Here is an 18,451-nt window from a genome sequence, read left to right on the forward strand (position 1 = left end):
TGGAGGGAGAGTCACAGAAACAAGTCGTCTTGGGCCTTCGTCATCCTGCTGGTAGGAGGTCCCCAGGCCTGGAGGGACCTCTGTGGGGCACCCGACGTGGTGGCCGGCCCAGGGACGGACTCCTGTCTGCAAGCCTGGCTTCCCACAGTGACCTGTGACCTCCCGTCTCGGGAGAGCCAGGTTCTCCAACGGCCAGCCGGGGACAGTGCTACGTCACAGGTCTCCCCCCCCCCCACCTCGGGGGGTTGTCTGTGGTCACCAGGGATGGCTGGGCTGGGCCCGGGCAGTCTTCTCTGTCAGGGCCCCTGCCTGGCAGGGTCAGGATGAGCCCGGGACCAGGCACTCGGCCGTGCTCGTCCTCAGGGATGGGTCCTCACAGAGGCCTCCCTGGCCACCTCTTCCCTGCCCGGGAAAGCAGGGCTGCCCGGGGGGAGCAGGGGGAGCCCGAGGCCCCGAGGAGCCCAGACTCCCAGGTGCAACCCGTCAAAACAAAGTCGGGAGAGAAGGAAGCGGAAGGTCGGCGTGACGGTGCGGGACTTCTCACCATAGAGCACATCCTGCCTCTTGGCCACCTCTCTCCTCTGCTTCTTGGCGAACGCGGCGTCCACGGAGAGGCTCCAGGACTCGGCCTCAAAATCGCGGGCGTCCGACTCGATCTCACTCCTCAGCGAGGCCGTGCAAGGGTCTGAGGGAAGGGAAAGCGGCCACTGCTCGGGGGCCGGAGCCTCGCTGGCCGCCCGGGCCTGTGTCCCACGGACACACTGATAGGGGCCCCGGCACTGTCCCCGCGTGACATCTGGGAAAGAAGCGAGAGGGCTGTACCTTCCACGGAAATGGGCTCGGCGTTCGAGGATGTAAGCGAGAGAGAGTCATCAGCTGCCTGCTTAAATTTTAAAAATACGGAGTCGGCTTCATCCATCTCTCCTGTGACTGGTCTAAATAAAAATCAGAAAAACCATTCTTCAAAAAAAAAAAAAAAGGAATTTAAATACACATACATACCCTTTCTGTGAAGGCAAATCTATTTCAGAACTTTCCAGATTTCTATATAAATTTAAACTTTGTCACAGATCTTTTTTTTTTTTAATTTTTTTTTAATGTTTTTAATTTATTTTTGAGAGACAGAGAGAGACAGCGCGAGAAGGGGAGGGTCAGAGAGAGAGGGAGACCCAGAATCGGAAGCAGGCTCCAGGCTCTGAGCTAGCTGTCAGCACAGAGCCTGACGCGGGGCTCGAACCCACGAACGTGAGGTCAGACCTGAGCCGAAGCCGGACGCTCAACCGACTGAGCCCCCCAGGCGCCCCGATCTTTTTCTTAAAGAATTGATTTTACCTTGTTTTTTTAAGTTTATTGAGAGAGAAAGAGCAGGGGAGGGGCAGAGAGAAAGGGAGAGGGGATCCCAACCAGACTTTACACTGTCTGTGCAGAGCCTGACATGAGGCTCGAACCCACGAATAGTGAGATCATGACCTGAGCCGAAACCAAGAGCCGGACTCTTAACGGACACTGAGTCACCCAAGCGCCCCACAGTTCATCTGCAAAGATCAGGAGCTTCTCTGTCCCCGCAACATCAGGACATTCTCAGCGTGAGTTAAATCGTATGCTTCCTTTAGTGGCCACCGGAGCCCACTGGAGCCCCTGGAATTCTTTCTAGCGAGGGTTAGGTGGACACGGCCACACTCACAGTCAACCCTTTCTTGATGGAAAGAGACAATCAGTCCTTTCCCCGCCAGCCCGTCCAAGGACTACACGGTGACATCTGTCAGCATCAGGTTTTCTACCCAAACACTGCTGATTGGAGAAATCTGGAACCGCCTCGAAGTCCACAGACGACAGGGTTACGGCGTAAATACGGGGACGCCACCTCCGTGGCCACCTCGGTGGGACTGCTAGCGTCCTCTCAAGCACAGACAGAAACCCCATCTGAGGACCCTTCCAGAGTGTGAAACAAACGGCTGCAAGCGGCCAAGCGCCCCCAGGATCTCTGCAGCGAGTGTTAACAGGAATTTCACCGAGGGGCAGGGGGCCTGCGATCAGATTCGCACGGACCCGAGGGTCTCCTTCCCGAGAGGCCACCTGCAGGGTCCCCGCGGGATGCCCCATCCTGCACCTGCACCTGCTCCCGGTGCAGACGCGGGACCCGACTTACCCTGGCGGCGTCCCCGTTCCCGCCGGGCTGGGTGCTGGCTGTGGCCCCCCCTTCTGTGAGACCGTCATGCCGACATTCCTGGACAGGCCGGGGCTGCCATCCGACAAGAGGGTGGCCCTCGGGTGCTCCTTCAGGGACGCTGCGACAGAGGCAAACACGGAGTTGGTGCTGAGGAAGCGGGCGGGGTAGCGGAGCTGGCCCGTCCCCGCGCGGAAGCCGCGCTCAGGCTGCGGCCGCAGCACAGACAGGATCTTGGAGGTCAGCAGCTCGTTATCCAGAAAGACGTTCTCGCTCCATTTCCTAGGAAAAGAGCTGTAGAAAGACAGCTCGGGGCGGCCGTGGGGCGCGCCACCCCTGTCGCTGCTCTTGGAAGGCGCGTTCCCCATGGTCACGGTCCGGGCTCCAGGACCCGGCGCGGCGCGAGGCCAGGCTGTGCTGTTTTTATACCTCCGTGTGATCCTTCTAGAAACGTGAAGCGCCTTCTCCTACTGTATTGGCTGAGACAGCGGGACTGGAGGGCAGGAAATGGGTCCCCACTGTGGCCGGTTAGTGCGGAAATCGCACAGTATCTTCTCCTTTGGTAAAATGACAATAAAAAAATCCCGACACCCCTTCCCCCTTGGCGGGGGGTGAAAGGCGGAGAGTAGTTTATATTCACTGTAAATAACCTAAGACCACCAACGGCTCCTGGCTGCGTGCAGCTCGTGCCGACATCACACGCACGGCTGCAATTAACCCGAGATGGATGTCAGGATGACCCGGAGACCCGGGCACCGCAGGGCACGCCGTGCGGCCACACGCGCGCCCCTGACCACAAGCGCTCGGGTGCAGCCTGAGCACCAGGCTCACGCAAGGTGCCGACCCTATTTTCCGCAAGGATTGCAAACCAACCTAACACACGACAGGGACTCCAAGGGGCTCTTCACACTCATCTGCTCGTTAAGGAACCGGGAAGAGAGGACGTGTGTGTTCTCGGGTCGCCTTTCCCACTGACGGCCAGACTCGCCCGCTCCTACCCGACAAGCCAGGCTGCGGGGAGACGGGCTGCTTGGCTTGTTCGTTCTCAGGGGAAAGGCCACATGGAACGCTCTGCGCCAGGTGACAAAAAGCAACGTTAAGATGAAATCTGGGGGCGACTGGGGGGTCCAGTCCATTGAATATCTGACTTCGGCTCAGGTCATGATCTCAGTTTGTGAGTTCGAGCCCCGAGTCCGGCTTTCTGCTGTCGGCACAGAGCTCACTTTGAATCCTGCCAGCCTCTCTCTCTGCCCCTCCCCAGCTTGCACACACACTCTCTCAAAACAAACACACACATTAAAAAAAAAGGAAAAAATCTGTCTGCTAGCCTTTCTGACCTGGTTCCTGAGTCTCCAGGGTACCCAAGCATAATTTTTGAAGTTTATTTTATTTATTTTTGAGAGACAGAGAAGAGTGAGCAGGAGAGGGGCAGAGAGAGAGAGAGAGAGAGAGAGAGAGAGAGGGAGAGAGAGAATCCCAAGCAGGCTCCGCACTGTCAGCATGGAGCCCGATGTGGGGCTCAAACTCATGAACCGTGAGATCATGACCTGAGTCGAAACTGGGAGTTGGACGCTTAACCGACTGAACCCCCCAGGTGCCCGCCCCCTCACCCCCAAGTTTTGTTGTTTGTCACGCGGGGGAAGTAGTGGGGCCGTGGATCTCTGCCGCAAGCAGACCATGGTCCTTGGGGTGGCTAAGGGACCAGCCCTAAAGGACAATGTACTGAAGAGCTCTCGTGCACAGTGGATTCTGCTTCTGAAAGTTCTAACTTAGGTGGAAACTCAGGCTGCTTGGAAGCATGCAGGTGGGTACATGTCAGAGAGAAACTTCTGGTCCAGGAGTAGGACCGAGCTCATCAGCGGGGACCTCAGCACTAAGCAGAGTGAGGCCGTGTTCCACGTGGAACACACGTCCGAAGCCACTCATTCTCTACCACGGCTGCGCTCGGTGGGGGTGACATCTGGTCAGTGACCTCACACGTCCTGCTGTTATGATCCTGAGGGGCTAAGAGTGGCTATTATTGTAAGGACAAAGGTGGCAAGGCTGTCACATCCGGACACCCATTCACAAGGGTGAAAGTCATAAATCGAGGCCCCCGTGGTCCAGGGCAGGCATTTCCTGCTATTCCGACACCACTTGACATTCCACCTAGGCAATTATGACTCAGATGTACAAATACGGGACCAACCCTGAAATGCGTCCTTTGATTGTTCCTGTGACCTGACATCTTGCCGGAAGGGAGATACATTCTGCCTAAAAAAATTTTTTAAATGTTTATTTCTGAGACAAAGACAGAAAGAGAGAGAGAGAGACAGACAGACAGAATCCGAAGCAGGCTCCAGGCTCTGAGCTGTCAGTACAGAGCCCGATGCGGGGCTCGAACTTGTGAACTGTGGGATCATGACCTGAGCCGAAGTCGGACGCTTGACTGACTGAGCCCCCCAGGCGCCCAACATTCTGCTTTAAGCAAACAGTCTGCAGGAGAAAAAGTCACCGCAGACATCTTCTGAGCATCACTAGTTCCCAAGAATCTTAATAAATGATGGGCACACTAAGTCTACAGTAACTTAAAGCTTCCTTGATAACTGAGAAGATACTTTGAGGTATTCACGGCTAAGGGTCACGATTAGGGACACCAGGTACTCAAAGGGGTCCAAGGGACAGAATTTCAGCTGAAAGAACGGTAAGCTGGCCTCTCTCACATACAATATGATTTACTTATTTATTCTGATCGCGGTTTCCCCAGTAGAACGGAGCGGAGTGCCTCCCACAAAATGGGTCAAGAAATCGTTTTAAGGAATATTTTCAGCCATTCGAAGGAAGGAAATCCTGATGCTTGCTACAACATGGATAAAACTGCTTCGGATTCTGTGTCTCCCTCTCTCCCTCTCTGCTCCTTCCCCACTCACGCTCTGTCTCTCTCAAAAATAAACATTAAAAACTTATGTTTTAAATGGTCAAAATGGTCAGTGTTATGGTTACTTTTTTTTTTTTTTTTATGAAGGAAGTCACTGTTTCTTTGGGGTGGACGATTTCTGTGCCTTGACTGTGGGGCTGGGTTACTCGGCGCTCTGTGTACAAAGATACAATTTCCTAGGACTGCTCACTCTCTTTCCACCACTGAAGAGCGTAGGTCACAACTGGCAAAACCCAAATAGGGCCTGTGCCCCAGTGGACAACCCCGCACTGATGTCCCGGCTTTGACCACAGACTGGGGTCACGTCAGACCGTCATCACGGCGGATGCTTGGTGACGGGCACCCGGGACTCTGGACTAGTCTTGCAGCCTCCGGTGAACCTTCAGTGATTTCGAGATGGGAAAGTGGCGGCGGGCTCTCACTGCTCCCGGTAGGGACGTCCTACAGGGCCGCGGCCAACACCGATCAGCCGACCCGGATCACCGCTCCCGGGAGAGGTATGAGGCCAGGCTCCCGGGGGCCTCCCTGGGGCCTCTGCCCACCCTGTCACCAGCCCATCGACACACAACCTTGCCTTAGGTGTGCTTCTCTTGAAAGACACCTCACTTAATACACACTGTTGATTTATCACCACTCTACTCCAGGTCAACAGGACTACAACTCCCGGCCGCAGGGTGCGCCTCTAACGCGTGTAATTCCTCCGAAGGACGAGTCACCGCTTTTCTGCGCTTAGTGACGCCTGACGGCACCCCAGCACGAGGCCCGTTTATTTTTACTTGAGAGAGAGAGGGAGAGAGAGAGAGAGCAGGCCGGGGAGGGACAGAGAGGGAGAGAGAATCCCAAGCAGGTTCTGCACTGCCAGGGCAGGGCCCAGTGGGGGGGCTTGAACTCATGGACCGCGAGGTCATGGCCTGAGCCACCCAGGCGCCCCACCGGGTGCTGTCTTAAACAGCCAAATCACCGACGGAGAGCACAAAACTGTGAAAAACGTCAGAGCGTCACCGGGTTGGAGACGAGTGTTGGGTGTATTTTTCACTTTCCACGTCTGCACGTGACTGTGGATGCCCCACAGGTATGGATGTGCGGGTTACATATAAGTTTTTTTGGTAATGTTTATTCACTTTTCAGAGACAGAGACAGAGGGAGAGTGGGGGAGGGGCAGGGAGAGCGGGAGGCACGGAATCGGAAGCAGGCTCCAGGCTCCGAGCTGTCAGCACAGAGCCCGACGCGGGGCTCGAACCCACGCATCATGAGATGGTGACCTGAGCCAGAACCCAGAGTCGGGTGCCCAGCCGACGCCCCACCCAGGTGCCCCTCCGTACAGCTGTGAAACGAACAAGGCCCCTGAGGGGCAGCCATCTTTCCGCGGGAGCAGAACACGCGGTGTGAGTCAGTCACTGTGCCCTTGGCTCGGAGACACAGGAGTGTGCGTTTGTCCTGCCGCACGTCTCCCTAAACCAGACAGCGGTGGCGCAGTACTGGGGCCGGGGCGCGCTCCCGGCTGCCTGGCGGGATGTGCACACGGCCTGCGTGCACAAGGCTGGGGAAGAGGCATCAGAGGCATCGGAGCCTAATTAGCACCATCTGCCCCCCGCCGAGAGAGGCCATCGATCTAGCACCCGCTGCGGACTATACCACAGGGCCATTTCTGCGAGGGGACCCGGGGAAGAGGCAGGGACAAAAATGAGAGGCAGACAGAGAAGACAGGAAAAGTTCATTGGCCAGAGGAAAAAAATACATGCTGTTCTCAGCAACGCAGATTGCAGCCTGTTCTCATGATGAGTGTTTAAAAAATGTTTTTTGCCATTTATTTTTGAGACACAGAGAGAGACAGAGTGTGAGCAGGGGAGGAACAGAGAGAGGCAGAGAGACAGAGAGAGACAGAGAGGGAGACACAAAATCCAAAGCAGGCTCCAGGCTCCGAGCTGTCAGCACAGAGCCCCATGCGGGGCTTGAACTCACAAACTGTGAGCTCATGACCTGAGCTGAAGTTGGACACTCAACCAACTGAGCCACCCAGGCGCCCCAGTCATGATGATTGTTTTTAAACGTTTATTTATTTTTGAGAGAGAGAGAGAGAGAGAGAGAGAGAGAGAGAGAGAGAGAGAGAGAGACAGGGAGTGAGCATGTGAGGGGCAAAGAGAGAGAGGGAGACAGAGGATCCAAACAAGGCTCTGGGCCGACAGCAGAGACTGATGTGGGGCTGGAACTCGTGCCCCGCGAGATCATGACCTGAGCTGAAATCGAGAGTTGGACACTTAACTGACTCGGCCACCTAGGTGCCCTATGATGATTATTTTTTAAAACCTTTCTGTCTCGGTGGCTTGAAGAGTGGTCTCGGTGGGCAAATCAGACGACCAGGCTTGTGTGACAGATGTCAGGACCGTACTCAGACACCTCAGAGACACCGTGGGTTCGGTTCCAGACCCACCACACTAAAGCGGACGCACACATAAAAGCTATGTTCACACTATGCTGTGGACAATTAACTGTGCAACTGCATGACATCCAAACATTCAGTATCCATCTCTTAACTTGAAAACTTTTTTTTTTAGTTCCGGGAATTTGAGAAACTCAGTAGATGAACATAGAGGAAGAGAAGGAAAAATAAGATACAAACAGAGAGGGAGGCAAACCATAAGAGACTTAAATACAGAGAACTGAGGGTCGCGGGAGAGGAGGTGGGGGATGGGTTAAGTGGGTGACGGGCATGGAGGAGGCGCCAGTTGGGATGAGCACTGGGTGATGAGCACTGGGTGTCGTATGTAAGAGATGAGTCACTGGGCTCTGCTCCTGAAGCCAAGAGGACCCTGAGTGTTAACTAACTTTAATATAAATAAAAAGGAAACAAAACCCTTTCTTTAATAAACATTTTTTAAAATATTTTTTTATGTTTTTTATTTATTTTTGAGAGACAGAGAGAGTGCGAGCAAGAGAGGGTCAGAGAGAGAGGGAAACACAGAATCCGAAACAGGTTCCAGGCTCTGGGCTGTCAGCACAGAGCCCGATGTGGGGCTCAAACCCACGAACCGTGAGATCATGACCAGAGCTGACGCCGGACGCACGCTTAACTGACTGAGTCACCCAGGCGCCCCAATAAAAATGTTTTTAATGTTTATTTATATTGGAGAAAGAGAGAGAGAGACAGAGACAGAGTGTGAATGGGGGAGGGTCAGAGAGAGGGAGACACAGAATCCAAAGCAGGCTCCAGGCTCAGAGCTGTCCGCACAGAGTGCAATGTGGGGCTTGAACCCACGAAGCGTGAGATCATGACCTGAGTCGAAGTCGGACGCTCAACTGACTGAGCCACCCAGATACCCCTACAAAAAATCTTTTCTTAAAAGTTTATTTTGAGAGAAAGTGGGTGAGAAGAGGAGGGGCAGAGAGAGAGAGAGAGAGAGAGAGAGAGAGAAAGAGAGAGGGAGAGAGAGGGAATCCCAAGCAGGCTCCGCTAACAGTGCGGAGCCCAACGCAGGGCTTGATCCCACCACCCCGGGATCATGAATCAAGAGTCCCCACCTCGCAGGAATTCTGTATCTTCAGTGGCAGATTCCTCCAGCTGCTCAACGGGAAGGCAGCTGGGAACAGCTCTGGAAGGGACACGTGCCCTGGCACAGAAGTCCCCCCAGTTTTCTGCAAAAGGTCACAAAAAGGGACCAGCCAAGCGCCGTCTTTATGTGGGAACAGGCTTCCCCTGTTGCACGGTTTAAAAGGCGTGGCTTCGAAGTGACGGCCACTTGGCTCATTTCTCCTGAGGTCCTGCATCCCTGTCCCTGTCCCCGTTCTTTGTCTCCGTGCAGACTTCTCCCTCAGGCTGAGGTTGGCTTCGGTCTCTGGAGAGTTCTAGCAAGCACTCGACTCGGGGCGAGTGTTCGAGAGACAATTAAGACGATCTGAGGCAAAATGAAGTTTTCAGTTCACAGCTCCTGGCTCTTCGGCCACCTGAGAATTGACTAAATCGATGCCGAGACAACGCATTGATTTCTCTGCCCTGCTTCATTTCGATGTTACACAAGCGCGACATAGAAAGAGGAAGAAACCCATAGAAGAAAAAAAGGCAAAACACAACAGAAAACCTTAACCCCGTGCCTCAGGGGGCAAAGGGGAGGGGAAAAAAACCATCGGGGCTTAGAAGGTAAGTGTAAGCCAGAAAGAATCTTCTTCCTGAACCTGATATTACCCAATAAAAATAACTCACAAGCCCTCTAATCCCACATTACGTGAAACCCAGCAAACACTATTAAAAAAAACTGTGGTTATCTTATGTGTGTAGAAAACTCAGAAGTCACAAAAAGGCATAAAAGTAGAAATAATCCATGATGCCACCTCCCACAGTTAATTGCTTCTGGACTGAAATCGTTTCGTAAGTTGAGAAACAATGTTTAAGTGAGTGATCCTGGGGCGCCTGGGTGGCTCCGTCGGTTAAGCATCTGACTCTTGATTTCGGCTCAGGTCATGATCCAGGGCTGTGGGATCCAGCCCCACGTTGGGCTCCTCGCTGAGTGTGGAGCCTGCTTAAGATTCGATTCTCTCCCTCCCTCTCTGCCCTTTGCCCCTGCTCATTCTCTCTCTCTCTCTCTCTCTCTCTCTCTCTCTCAAAAAAAAAGCAAGTGATCCTAAGATCGACGTTCAAAACATCCCAGCCTTACAGCAAAATAATAATGTGAATATCAAACGTATTCTTTTAGTATGAATACCATACAGGACACGTGGGTTATGATACTGCAAAATGGTCTGTGTTACTCTGTGGGTCATTCAGGAAGTTAAAAATGGAAAGGACAACAATGCCTGTGTGTCTAGGGACTAAAAGTGAACCCTGACCTGAACGTTTACAAACAGGAACGCCAAGTGGACCAGACCGAAATGGAGAATGTAACACCATGAAGCGTGTCACTGGTAACAAGGGATAGTCTTCAGGAAGTAGGGCTTGGCTCATGAAGAGTTCTTTGATAAGTCACCAAAAGTCTGATCCACACACACAAACATCTCTAAATTGACCCCATCCTAACAGGAAACTTTGGCTTGTTAAGCTAGTGAACGGGAGAAGCTACCCACAAGCCGCCCATCTGACACAACATTAGCGCGTAGGATACACACTGAGCTTTCAAAACTCCATGGTAGAAACACAAACAACCCATTTAGAAAACCAGCAGAAGACGACGATGTTTTTCATCAAAGAAAATATATAGATGGTAAAAAAACGCATGAAAAGGCGTGCTGCATTGTGAGCCACAAGAGAGGTCCTGGGGGAGGGCTCTCTCTCCCCAGGGGGCCGGCAGGGGTGGGGAGAGAGTGAGCAAGCTCTCCAGCCTCCTCCTACAAGGACTTCGCCTCCTCATGGGGGCCCTGCCCTCATGACCTGATCTAAACCTAATTACCTCCCAAAGGCTCCACCATAAACGCCATCACTTTGGGGGCCAGGGCTTCAACATGGGAATTTGGGGAGCGGGGGGACACAGTTCAGCAGCCTGAAGTGCCCAACAATGAATAAAACCATGTTTCCTAAGAACACATTTAAATATAGAACTCTTGGGGCACCCGGGTGGCTCAGTCAATAAAGCACCCAACTTCAGCGCAGGTCATGATCTCAGGTTTCCTGAGTTCAAGCCCCGCGTCGGGCTCTGTGCTGACAGCTCAGAGCCTGGCACCTGCTTCGGGTTCTGCGTCTCCCTCTCTCTGCCCCTCCTCTGCTCACACTCTGTCTCTCAAAAATAAACATCAGAATCAATTAACACACACAGAAACCCTACTGCCCCCAGATGCCTCAGCAGAAACAAGCACCTGTCTCCTCCCCTCTCTTCACTTGGAGGGCAAAGGGCTCGGCCTCCCAGAAAGGGGTTACAGAGAAGGCGCGGGACCCCATGCCACCCACGCCTCAGAAGGCAGCTCTGCGGCCAAGTGGGAGGGCCTGGGAATAGCTCTGGATGAGAAAGTCGGCTTGGAAACATTTGGGAGAAGGTAACAGCGGCGGAAAAGGGAAAGTGCTTGAGGGCCCCGCAGCAAATCCCCTCAATCGGGGGAGGCAGACTTGACTGTGATGGGTCAGTGAGAAAGCAGGACAAGATAAAGTGAGCGGTCATGGGGCACCCCCCGGAGAGCTGGGCGCGCCAAGACCTGGGTCTTTGTGCGGCGATGGCGGGCAAATGCGGGGATTCAAGGAGTGACCCTGGTCGAGAGTTAGCACCTGGCCCTGGGCTCGGCTCAGGAGGCTGGAAACCAAGGACCGTGGTCCGGGCTGTCACCCTCTTTCCCCTCCTGCTGCTGCAAGACACCTGAGGCCGAGGGACCCCTGGGCCCACCTGGCCTCTCCAAACAGCGCCGCCCTTTGCCGAGCTGGGGGTCTCTCCTGGAGCCGAGGGGGCTGGGTACTGCCGGCTCTCCCTCTTTCTTTCTCTCACGTGTTTATCATTATTTTGTATTGTGGTAACACGTACAGAATATTTATCTTCTCGACCATCCTCAGCGTACAGCCCAGCAGCATTAAACACATCCACAATATGTGTAAACCCCACGGTCTCTACCCAAGACTTGTTCATCGTCCCCAACACAGGCTTTGTACCCAGCGAACAAGAACTCCCCTCCCCCCGCGGTAGCCCGGGCACCCACCAACCTCCTCCCTTCTCTGCACGAGTCTATCCGACCTGACGTAAGTGGAATCACACAGTGTTCGTCTTTCTGTGCCTGGCTTACTTCGCTTAGCAGGGCGTTTTCAAGGCTCATCCGTGTTATGGGCTGCATGTTGGTGTTTGCGTCCCCCAAAATCTGTATGTCGGAGCCCTCACCCCCAGCGTGGCTCTGTCTGGAGACGGGGGTCTCCAAGAAAGTAATTACGGTTAGATGGGGGCAGAAAGGCGAGGCCCTGATCTGAGAGCATCGGCGTCCTCACAGCAGAGACCGGGAGCGAGATGCCTCCTTCCTCCCTCCCCGCGTGCCGGCACAGAGAACACTCACCAGAAACCAAACTTGGCACCTTGACCCTGAACCGCCAGCCACAGAACTGTGAGAAACGCGCTCCGGTTATTTAAGCTCCCCACCGTTCATCGGGAAGTGTCAGAGATACGTGCTTAGAAGGTCAGGAGGAAGGTACAGGACGGAGAGCGGGACGTGTAGCTAATTTGGCTTCTCGGTGCTTGGCCCCCGGCAGCCGCTCAACACAATGCTGCACGAATTAAAGCCGCCAGATTGAAGTTCACCTCGGCCATGACGACAGTCCGTGGCGAGCCTGTGTGCGGCGACTCGGGGAGCCGGGCAGGACAGAAGTGACAAAGGTGGCAGCGGGGCAAAGTGCCCGTGGTTTGCAAAATAAGAAATTAATCTTAAAAACTCAATGTTGGGGCGCCTGGGTGGCTCAGTCGGTTAAGAATCCGATTTCGAGTCAGGTCATGATCTCACAGTTCGTGGGTTTGAGCCCCCACGTCAGGCTCTGTGCTGACAGCTAGCTCAGAGCCTGGAGCCTGCTTCAGATTCTGTGTCTCCCTCTCTCTCTGCGCCTCCCCTGCTTATACTCTGCCTGTCTCAAAAATAAATAAACATTAAAAAAAAAAAACCAACTCAATGTTAACTTGTGGCCAAAAAAAGAAAAAAAAAAAAGACGAAACGCAGAGCTGAGCTTCACAGCCCAAGTGTGGAGCAGACACAGCGGTGTCTACAGCCGAGACAGTGAGTGGGTGCCTGTGCTGGGAGGCACTGGGCGCGGAGGGGAGACGGGGCAGACACCGCTCTGGGGGTCCCAGCAAGGCGCTGGCCGAATCCCACAGGACACCCCTGCAAACCTGAGGGAGAAGAACTGGAGGAGTACAGGTTGGACGACTTTGAACTTCGGGGCACGCACACCCAAGCTGCGTACCGGCCCCATGTCTGGTAGAAAGAGGCTCTCTAGCCCAATGCCAAATGGCCCCGTCCTCAGTCTTGCCTGAGAACACAGGTGGCCTGCTCGTCGCGGTCCCCGGGAGTAGACCAGTTGCTTCAAATGAATTATGTGGAAACAAAGGCAGGGAGGTGAGGTAACACAAAACTACCTGGATCGGCTAGAAACCGAGTCAGGAGACTCGGCAGACGGTGGGGTGGGGCCCCGTAAGTCGGCGGTGCGGTGCTCACGGGGCTGGGTCACCTTAGGCCCCGTCGACATCAGGGGGATGACAAGAGTCTCGGGGGCCGAACCGCTGGCCAGCCTCGCCTGCCCTGGGGTTCACCCCAGCCCGGGCCCAGCTCAGGGCATGGCTGGTTCCTTGTGCCGGGATGGCAGCCGTGCGCTGTACTCGGACAAGTGCCACGGGGGGCCAGACGCAGGTGGGCCAGGAGCCGAGCGGCGGCCCGGAGGCTGATGGAACGACCAGGGGGTCCCAGCTACGACCTGGCAGGAAGAGAGGCAGAATGGGGACACTGGCCAGAGACGAGGACCCGAGGACGGTCCTGGGAAGCGCTGGCCTCCTGGCGGGCGTGGAGCAAGCTTTCCCGTGAGGCTGGTGGTACGAGGGGTGCGCCTCTTGCAGGGGAGGAGTCTCTGGTTTTCAGTAACAACGAAAGAGCAGCCGCCAGCATTTCACAAACCGGAGAAAACCGCTACTCCCGTCGGGACACACTCCGTCCTATTCTTACTTCTGTTGGTTCCACTCATGTGGGACCGTTGCTAATAATCAACGCTTACATCCGACGGCAACTGACACGGTTCCAGCTAGCGCGTGGGTGAGTCCACGGTGTGGCACCTTGCCCTCCCGCTTCAGGCGACGCCACAGACATCTGGCCAGGCCGCAAGGCACCCTTCAGGCGCCACTTACAACGTCTTTCTCACAGAAACCTCCGCCAGGGCTGTGAAGCTGCTCACTGAACAGGACTCTCCCTCCAACGGCACGGTCCTGGGGCGCTGCCAACGTTTCACCGCGTCAGTAACTGAAACGGACAGATGGACGGATGCTCAAAATACTTCATCCGCACTGGATACGTTCTTGGGCTAAATTCGCAGGAGTAGCCGGGTCCCTTGTCCCCCGTTTCCTGGGGCTCATTGCCCGCGGCACCGCACAGTCAGTGCTCCCCACCGGCCGGAAGCCTCCTGATTGCAGGCCGGTGTCTGTCTGGCCGAGCACTGGGGAGCGCTGGGTTGGGGCTACACGTGGGGCTGAGGGTCTGATCTGCAGATCTTTCAGCCTGCGTCCACGGATTTCTCCTGAGCACTCCTGGTGCACAGGGCTCCCCCGGCCAGGGAACTTGGCCTAAACACTCACTTCCCAGGAGAGGCCCCCGCCTCTGCGCGTATGGGCGTATGGTTCTCTCCACGTCCTGAGGCCCCTGCCCGTGCTCTTCTGGAGCCTTCGTCATCTTCATAGGACCTTCCCTCCATGCACCAGCTCCTGACTGGGGCGGGGGAGGGGGGAGGGAGCTCTGCAGTACAGCCTTCTCCTGCTCCCCCAAGTCCAATGGGTCACTGGCCCTGCCTTCTGTCTACATAACGGGCCTCATGCCTGGTCCCTGATCAGAAAGCCCGAGCTGCAGCCTCCCTGGGTGGCCGGCTGTCCACGCCCTTCCCATCTGCCCCGCTGCCCGTGTGTCTCACCACATACTGGTTAGCATCCCCACGGCTTTGGCTCGAACCCAATGGCCTGGTCCTGCACGTCTGCATGCTGACACGGGGCCCCCTAGGTGGCTTGGCCCAGGCACCCCTTTGCATGGCCAGCTTTGGGGCCCAGCTAGAGTCCCCCTGGGTCAACCCCCTGTCGTGCAACTCCCCCGACAGCCTAGGCCCTCCTGTGCCCTCCTTCTACCCCTGTGCACACTCCTGGTTATGGCTTTTATCACACTGCCTCATGCCTTGTTGAACCTTGGCCTCTTGGAGGACAATGGTCAGGTGTCACTCATCTCTGGATGCCAGCACTGCTTTGATCTATGTGTTGGGACAGGCCGCTCCCAGCACGGGTCCACAGACCTCATGGGGAGGGCAGTGGTGGACAGAGGAAAGGCAGGGGGACGGCACCCGAGGGTGAGGGCTACTGTCTCACTTGAGGGCAAACTGCTGCCTTCAGGGATATCACCTCTGGGGGGTTTAAAAAGCTCCACACGACAGGCTGTGTGGCCGCTGGATTCTGCTAGAAGGTGTGGGAAGGACACAGTCAGGAACGGAGCCACCGTCGGTCCCCACGGCTCACGACTTAACGGACCCCTGTACCTCGGGACGTCACATGCTTCTTCACCCTCAGATATGCCGTCAGCAGATCAGGCTCCCGCCCCGACGGCACCAGCCTCGGCCCCCCACACTCTGCAGGGGACCCTTCCCTGCCCACTCTTGTCCTTGAGTTTCTGTGGGGCTCTTGCTCCCCTGGCTGACTCCACAGGGACAGCCCCCCTCCTCCTGCCCTGGCGCCCAGAGTGTCCCCATCCTGTCCCTGACCCCAGCACGTGGGCTCTCCTGCCGGGTTCTTGTGCCACGTGTCTGCAGGAAGGCAGTTACGGGGTCTCAGGCCTCGTGGCTGCCAGCTTGTCAAGGGAAAAACGAGGGGACGGGGCGGCGGGGCTTCTCATCCCTACTCCCCCAAGAGCAGGAGCCGATCGATCTCCCGCAGCCTCCTCCAGCCCCGGAATTCTCCGAGTTGCGTTCCTGAGACACAGGAGGCGTTTCCGAGCCTTCCAACGCCGCTAGGTGACCCACGATCAAAGTGCTTTGCCAGCACACTAAAGAAAACCTCGGGGTCCATGCAAAGAAGCCCCACACGTATAAGCTGCCTGTCCTCCTGGAGTGTCCAAGACTCAGGGACGCCTCCTGGTCTGCCGCTCACCGGAAAAACGAACGCCAGGCCTCTACCCCGGCAGAAGTGGCCCGTTCTGTTCTAACGCTCCCTCAGCCTGGCATCTTTTCTGCGACAGGTGCAGGAACGCACCACTCTGATTTTGCGTAAGAGGGAAAATGAGGCTGAGATGGGAAAGGCAGGCAGAGAGCTGGGTTTTAGGATCCAAACAGCCGGAGGTCCGTGAAGTGCCTCTATACCGCCGGCGGTGAATTCTTACCATTCTTAACAAACCTTAATTTCAAAGGTTTTTTCCTTTGGAGGAGGGGGACCACCAGCTTATTTATTCTGTTGATAAATAAGGCATTTCTGCAAAGTAACGTCTAATACTAAGATGGCATTACTCTAAATGGTTCTTGTTTGGGGCGCCTGGTGGGTCAGTCAGTTGAGCGTCTGACTTCGGCTCAGGTCAAGACCTCACGGTTCATGGGTTCGAACCCCACGTCGGGCTCTGTGCTGACAGCTCAGAGCCTGGAGCCTGTTTCAGATTCTGTGTCTCCCTCTCTCTCTGTCCCTCCCCTGCTCGTGATCTGTCTCTCTCTGTCTGTCAAAAAAAAATTAATGTTAAAGAAAAATTTTTTAATGGTTCTTGTTTAAGAAAGATAAGAACTAAGGCAAACTGCTATCGGTGAGTTGCCTTAGGGGAAGGGAAAAAAGTAAATAAAGGAGAACCTTCTCGGGCATGAATCCAGCCGGCTGCATGCTAAGGGCCTGAGGCACAGAATGCCGTCCTACGTAGGAACGCTTCACCTGCAGATTCCTGCCTGATGAGAAACAGTCCTCACGAAACACTGATAAGGGCACCCGAGAAAAATGTCGCGTATGTCACTGTTACCTGAAGGTGATCCCTCTTAATGAGCACGACAGGAGTGAACTCGAATGTTTAAAAAAAAAAAGGAGAAATTAAAACGGAAAGGAATCAATACTCTCTCCATGACGCACAAGTGTCTGCACCCTGGTCTGCACCTGTGCAGGCGTTCAAGTTCATTACCCGCGGCGACACAGCACGTGTGTCGCTTTCTCACGTTGCTCCGGTTTTCCTAAGTTCGACTTTCCCACGTGGCTGTGGGCAGACTCATCCCAATTTTGGACCCGAGTCTCAAAGAGGCAAAGGTTAGATATGTTTTACGATGTTAGATCGGAATCACCAAACTGCCTTTCCAAAGGACCGCACCGCCCAGGGCAAGCTTTCAGGGCCTTATGGACGGAGACGGAAAATCCTGGAAGGCGACCAGACGGAAGGATGACTCACTGTAGTTGTGTGGGGTCATGGGTGTTTCCGTCGTTTCTCTAGCTTCCAAATTTGCTGCGATGCTCACGTGATTTTGATCATAATGAAGGTCAGCACCGGCAGGAAGCTGGGTGCGGGCAGTGTGTAGGAACTCTCGGCACAATCTCTTTAAAACTCTTCCGTAAATCTAAATTTATTTCAAAATGCGAGTTTGAGAAAGAGCTCAAAGCAGATGGTGACAATTTCTGACGCCCGCTTCTATTAGGTTACGTAAGATCCCCGACTTCAGGTTCCTCCCCCGAGTGTGGGCTTGCAGAACCGGGGACATCCTGGTACATGATTGTTCTCTTCCAGAACTCGGGTTCCAGGGCCAGGAAGGATGGGGGTTTGAACCTGGACGCCGTCACCTGCTCTTGCCAGCGCCGCGATCTTAGCTAATTACTCAGTGCCCTTGAGGTTGTTCAATCGTCTGTGCAGAACAGGTGATCGGCGCCTACCTCACAGGGCTCTGGGGAGGATTCGGCGAGGAAATCAATCTAAAGAGTGTAGTTGGCAAGGGGGGCCGACTGGTGGCTTCCTCGTGCCTGCCCCTAACATCCAAGGACCTAATTAAAGAAAGACTGACAACATTTTCCTGAACACAGACAAGACCGTGGGACTGGCTCATAGCAGGATACACGGAATCTTAACACACTGGGGAAACTGGGGCTTAGCTCCTCCCACAGAGCCCTGCACTGTCCAGGCGGCCACGGCTTATGGAAGGGCTAGGCGTCCCACCAAATAATAACACTAAAAACCCTGCAAGTCTGTTTAGAAAGCATAAAACACACTTTCCATGGGAATAATGGTGTCCGAGTGGACAGATCCCCAGCCCCAGGAGCCCAGGTGATCAAGGTGACATGTCAGCAAATAGTTATGGGATTTCTAGTACTGGGAGCTGGGAGTGTCCCAGGGAGGAAGATGAGTCATTCTTCCTGGTAGGGGTGGTGGACGAACGTTATGGGGTCATCTGCACAGGGTTTTGAAGGATGAGTAGGAGGTTGTTAGGGGAAAAGAAGGAAAGAGGAAGACCACTGCAGGGGAGGGTGGTGGGGGTCTGTGCAGGGCGGGTAGGCAGGGGGCATGAGGGTGTGTGGTGTTTCCCATGTCACTCGAGGGCCCTGTGACTTCCTGATGGGGAAGTGAAAGCCATGCACCATGAGATGTGCGTTCCTAGAGAGAATGGTGAGCGACCAGTGGAGGCAGAGGGATGGAACCAATCAGCAGTCTGTGTGCCCAGGGCGGGGGGGGGGGGGGGGGGGGGGGGGGGGGGGGGGGGGGGGGGGGGGGGGGGGGGGGGGGGGGGGGGGGGGGGGGGGGGG

The 18,451-nt window shown here is 55.1% G+C and overlaps 1 protein-coding gene across 1 annotated transcript in view; it reads right to left on the reverse strand.

The window, feature by feature from the left end:
* The window catches only part of ARHGEF18 (Rho/Rac guanine nucleotide exchange factor 18), a 58,520-nt gene that overhangs the window by 15,632 nt on the left and 24,437 nt on the right, over positions 1 to 18,451 (reverse strand). The window contains exons 10-12 of the mRNA XM_029916522.1: positions 2,150 to 2,288; positions 823 to 935; positions 378 to 685 (exon numbers count right to left, since the gene is read on the reverse strand). Coding sequence (XP_029772382.1) covers positions 378 to 685; positions 823 to 935; positions 2,150 to 2,288 — 560 coding nt within the window. The remainder of the gene's footprint in view (positions 1 to 377; positions 686 to 822; positions 936 to 2,149; positions 2,289 to 18,451) is intronic.

This window comes from Suricata suricatta, chromosome 12, assembly GCF_006229205.1.
Source record: "Suricata suricatta isolate VVHF042 chromosome 12, meerkat_22Aug2017_6uvM2_HiC, whole genome shotgun sequence".
Lineage (NCBI taxonomy): Eukaryota > Metazoa > Chordata > Mammalia > Carnivora > Herpestidae > Suricata > Suricata suricatta.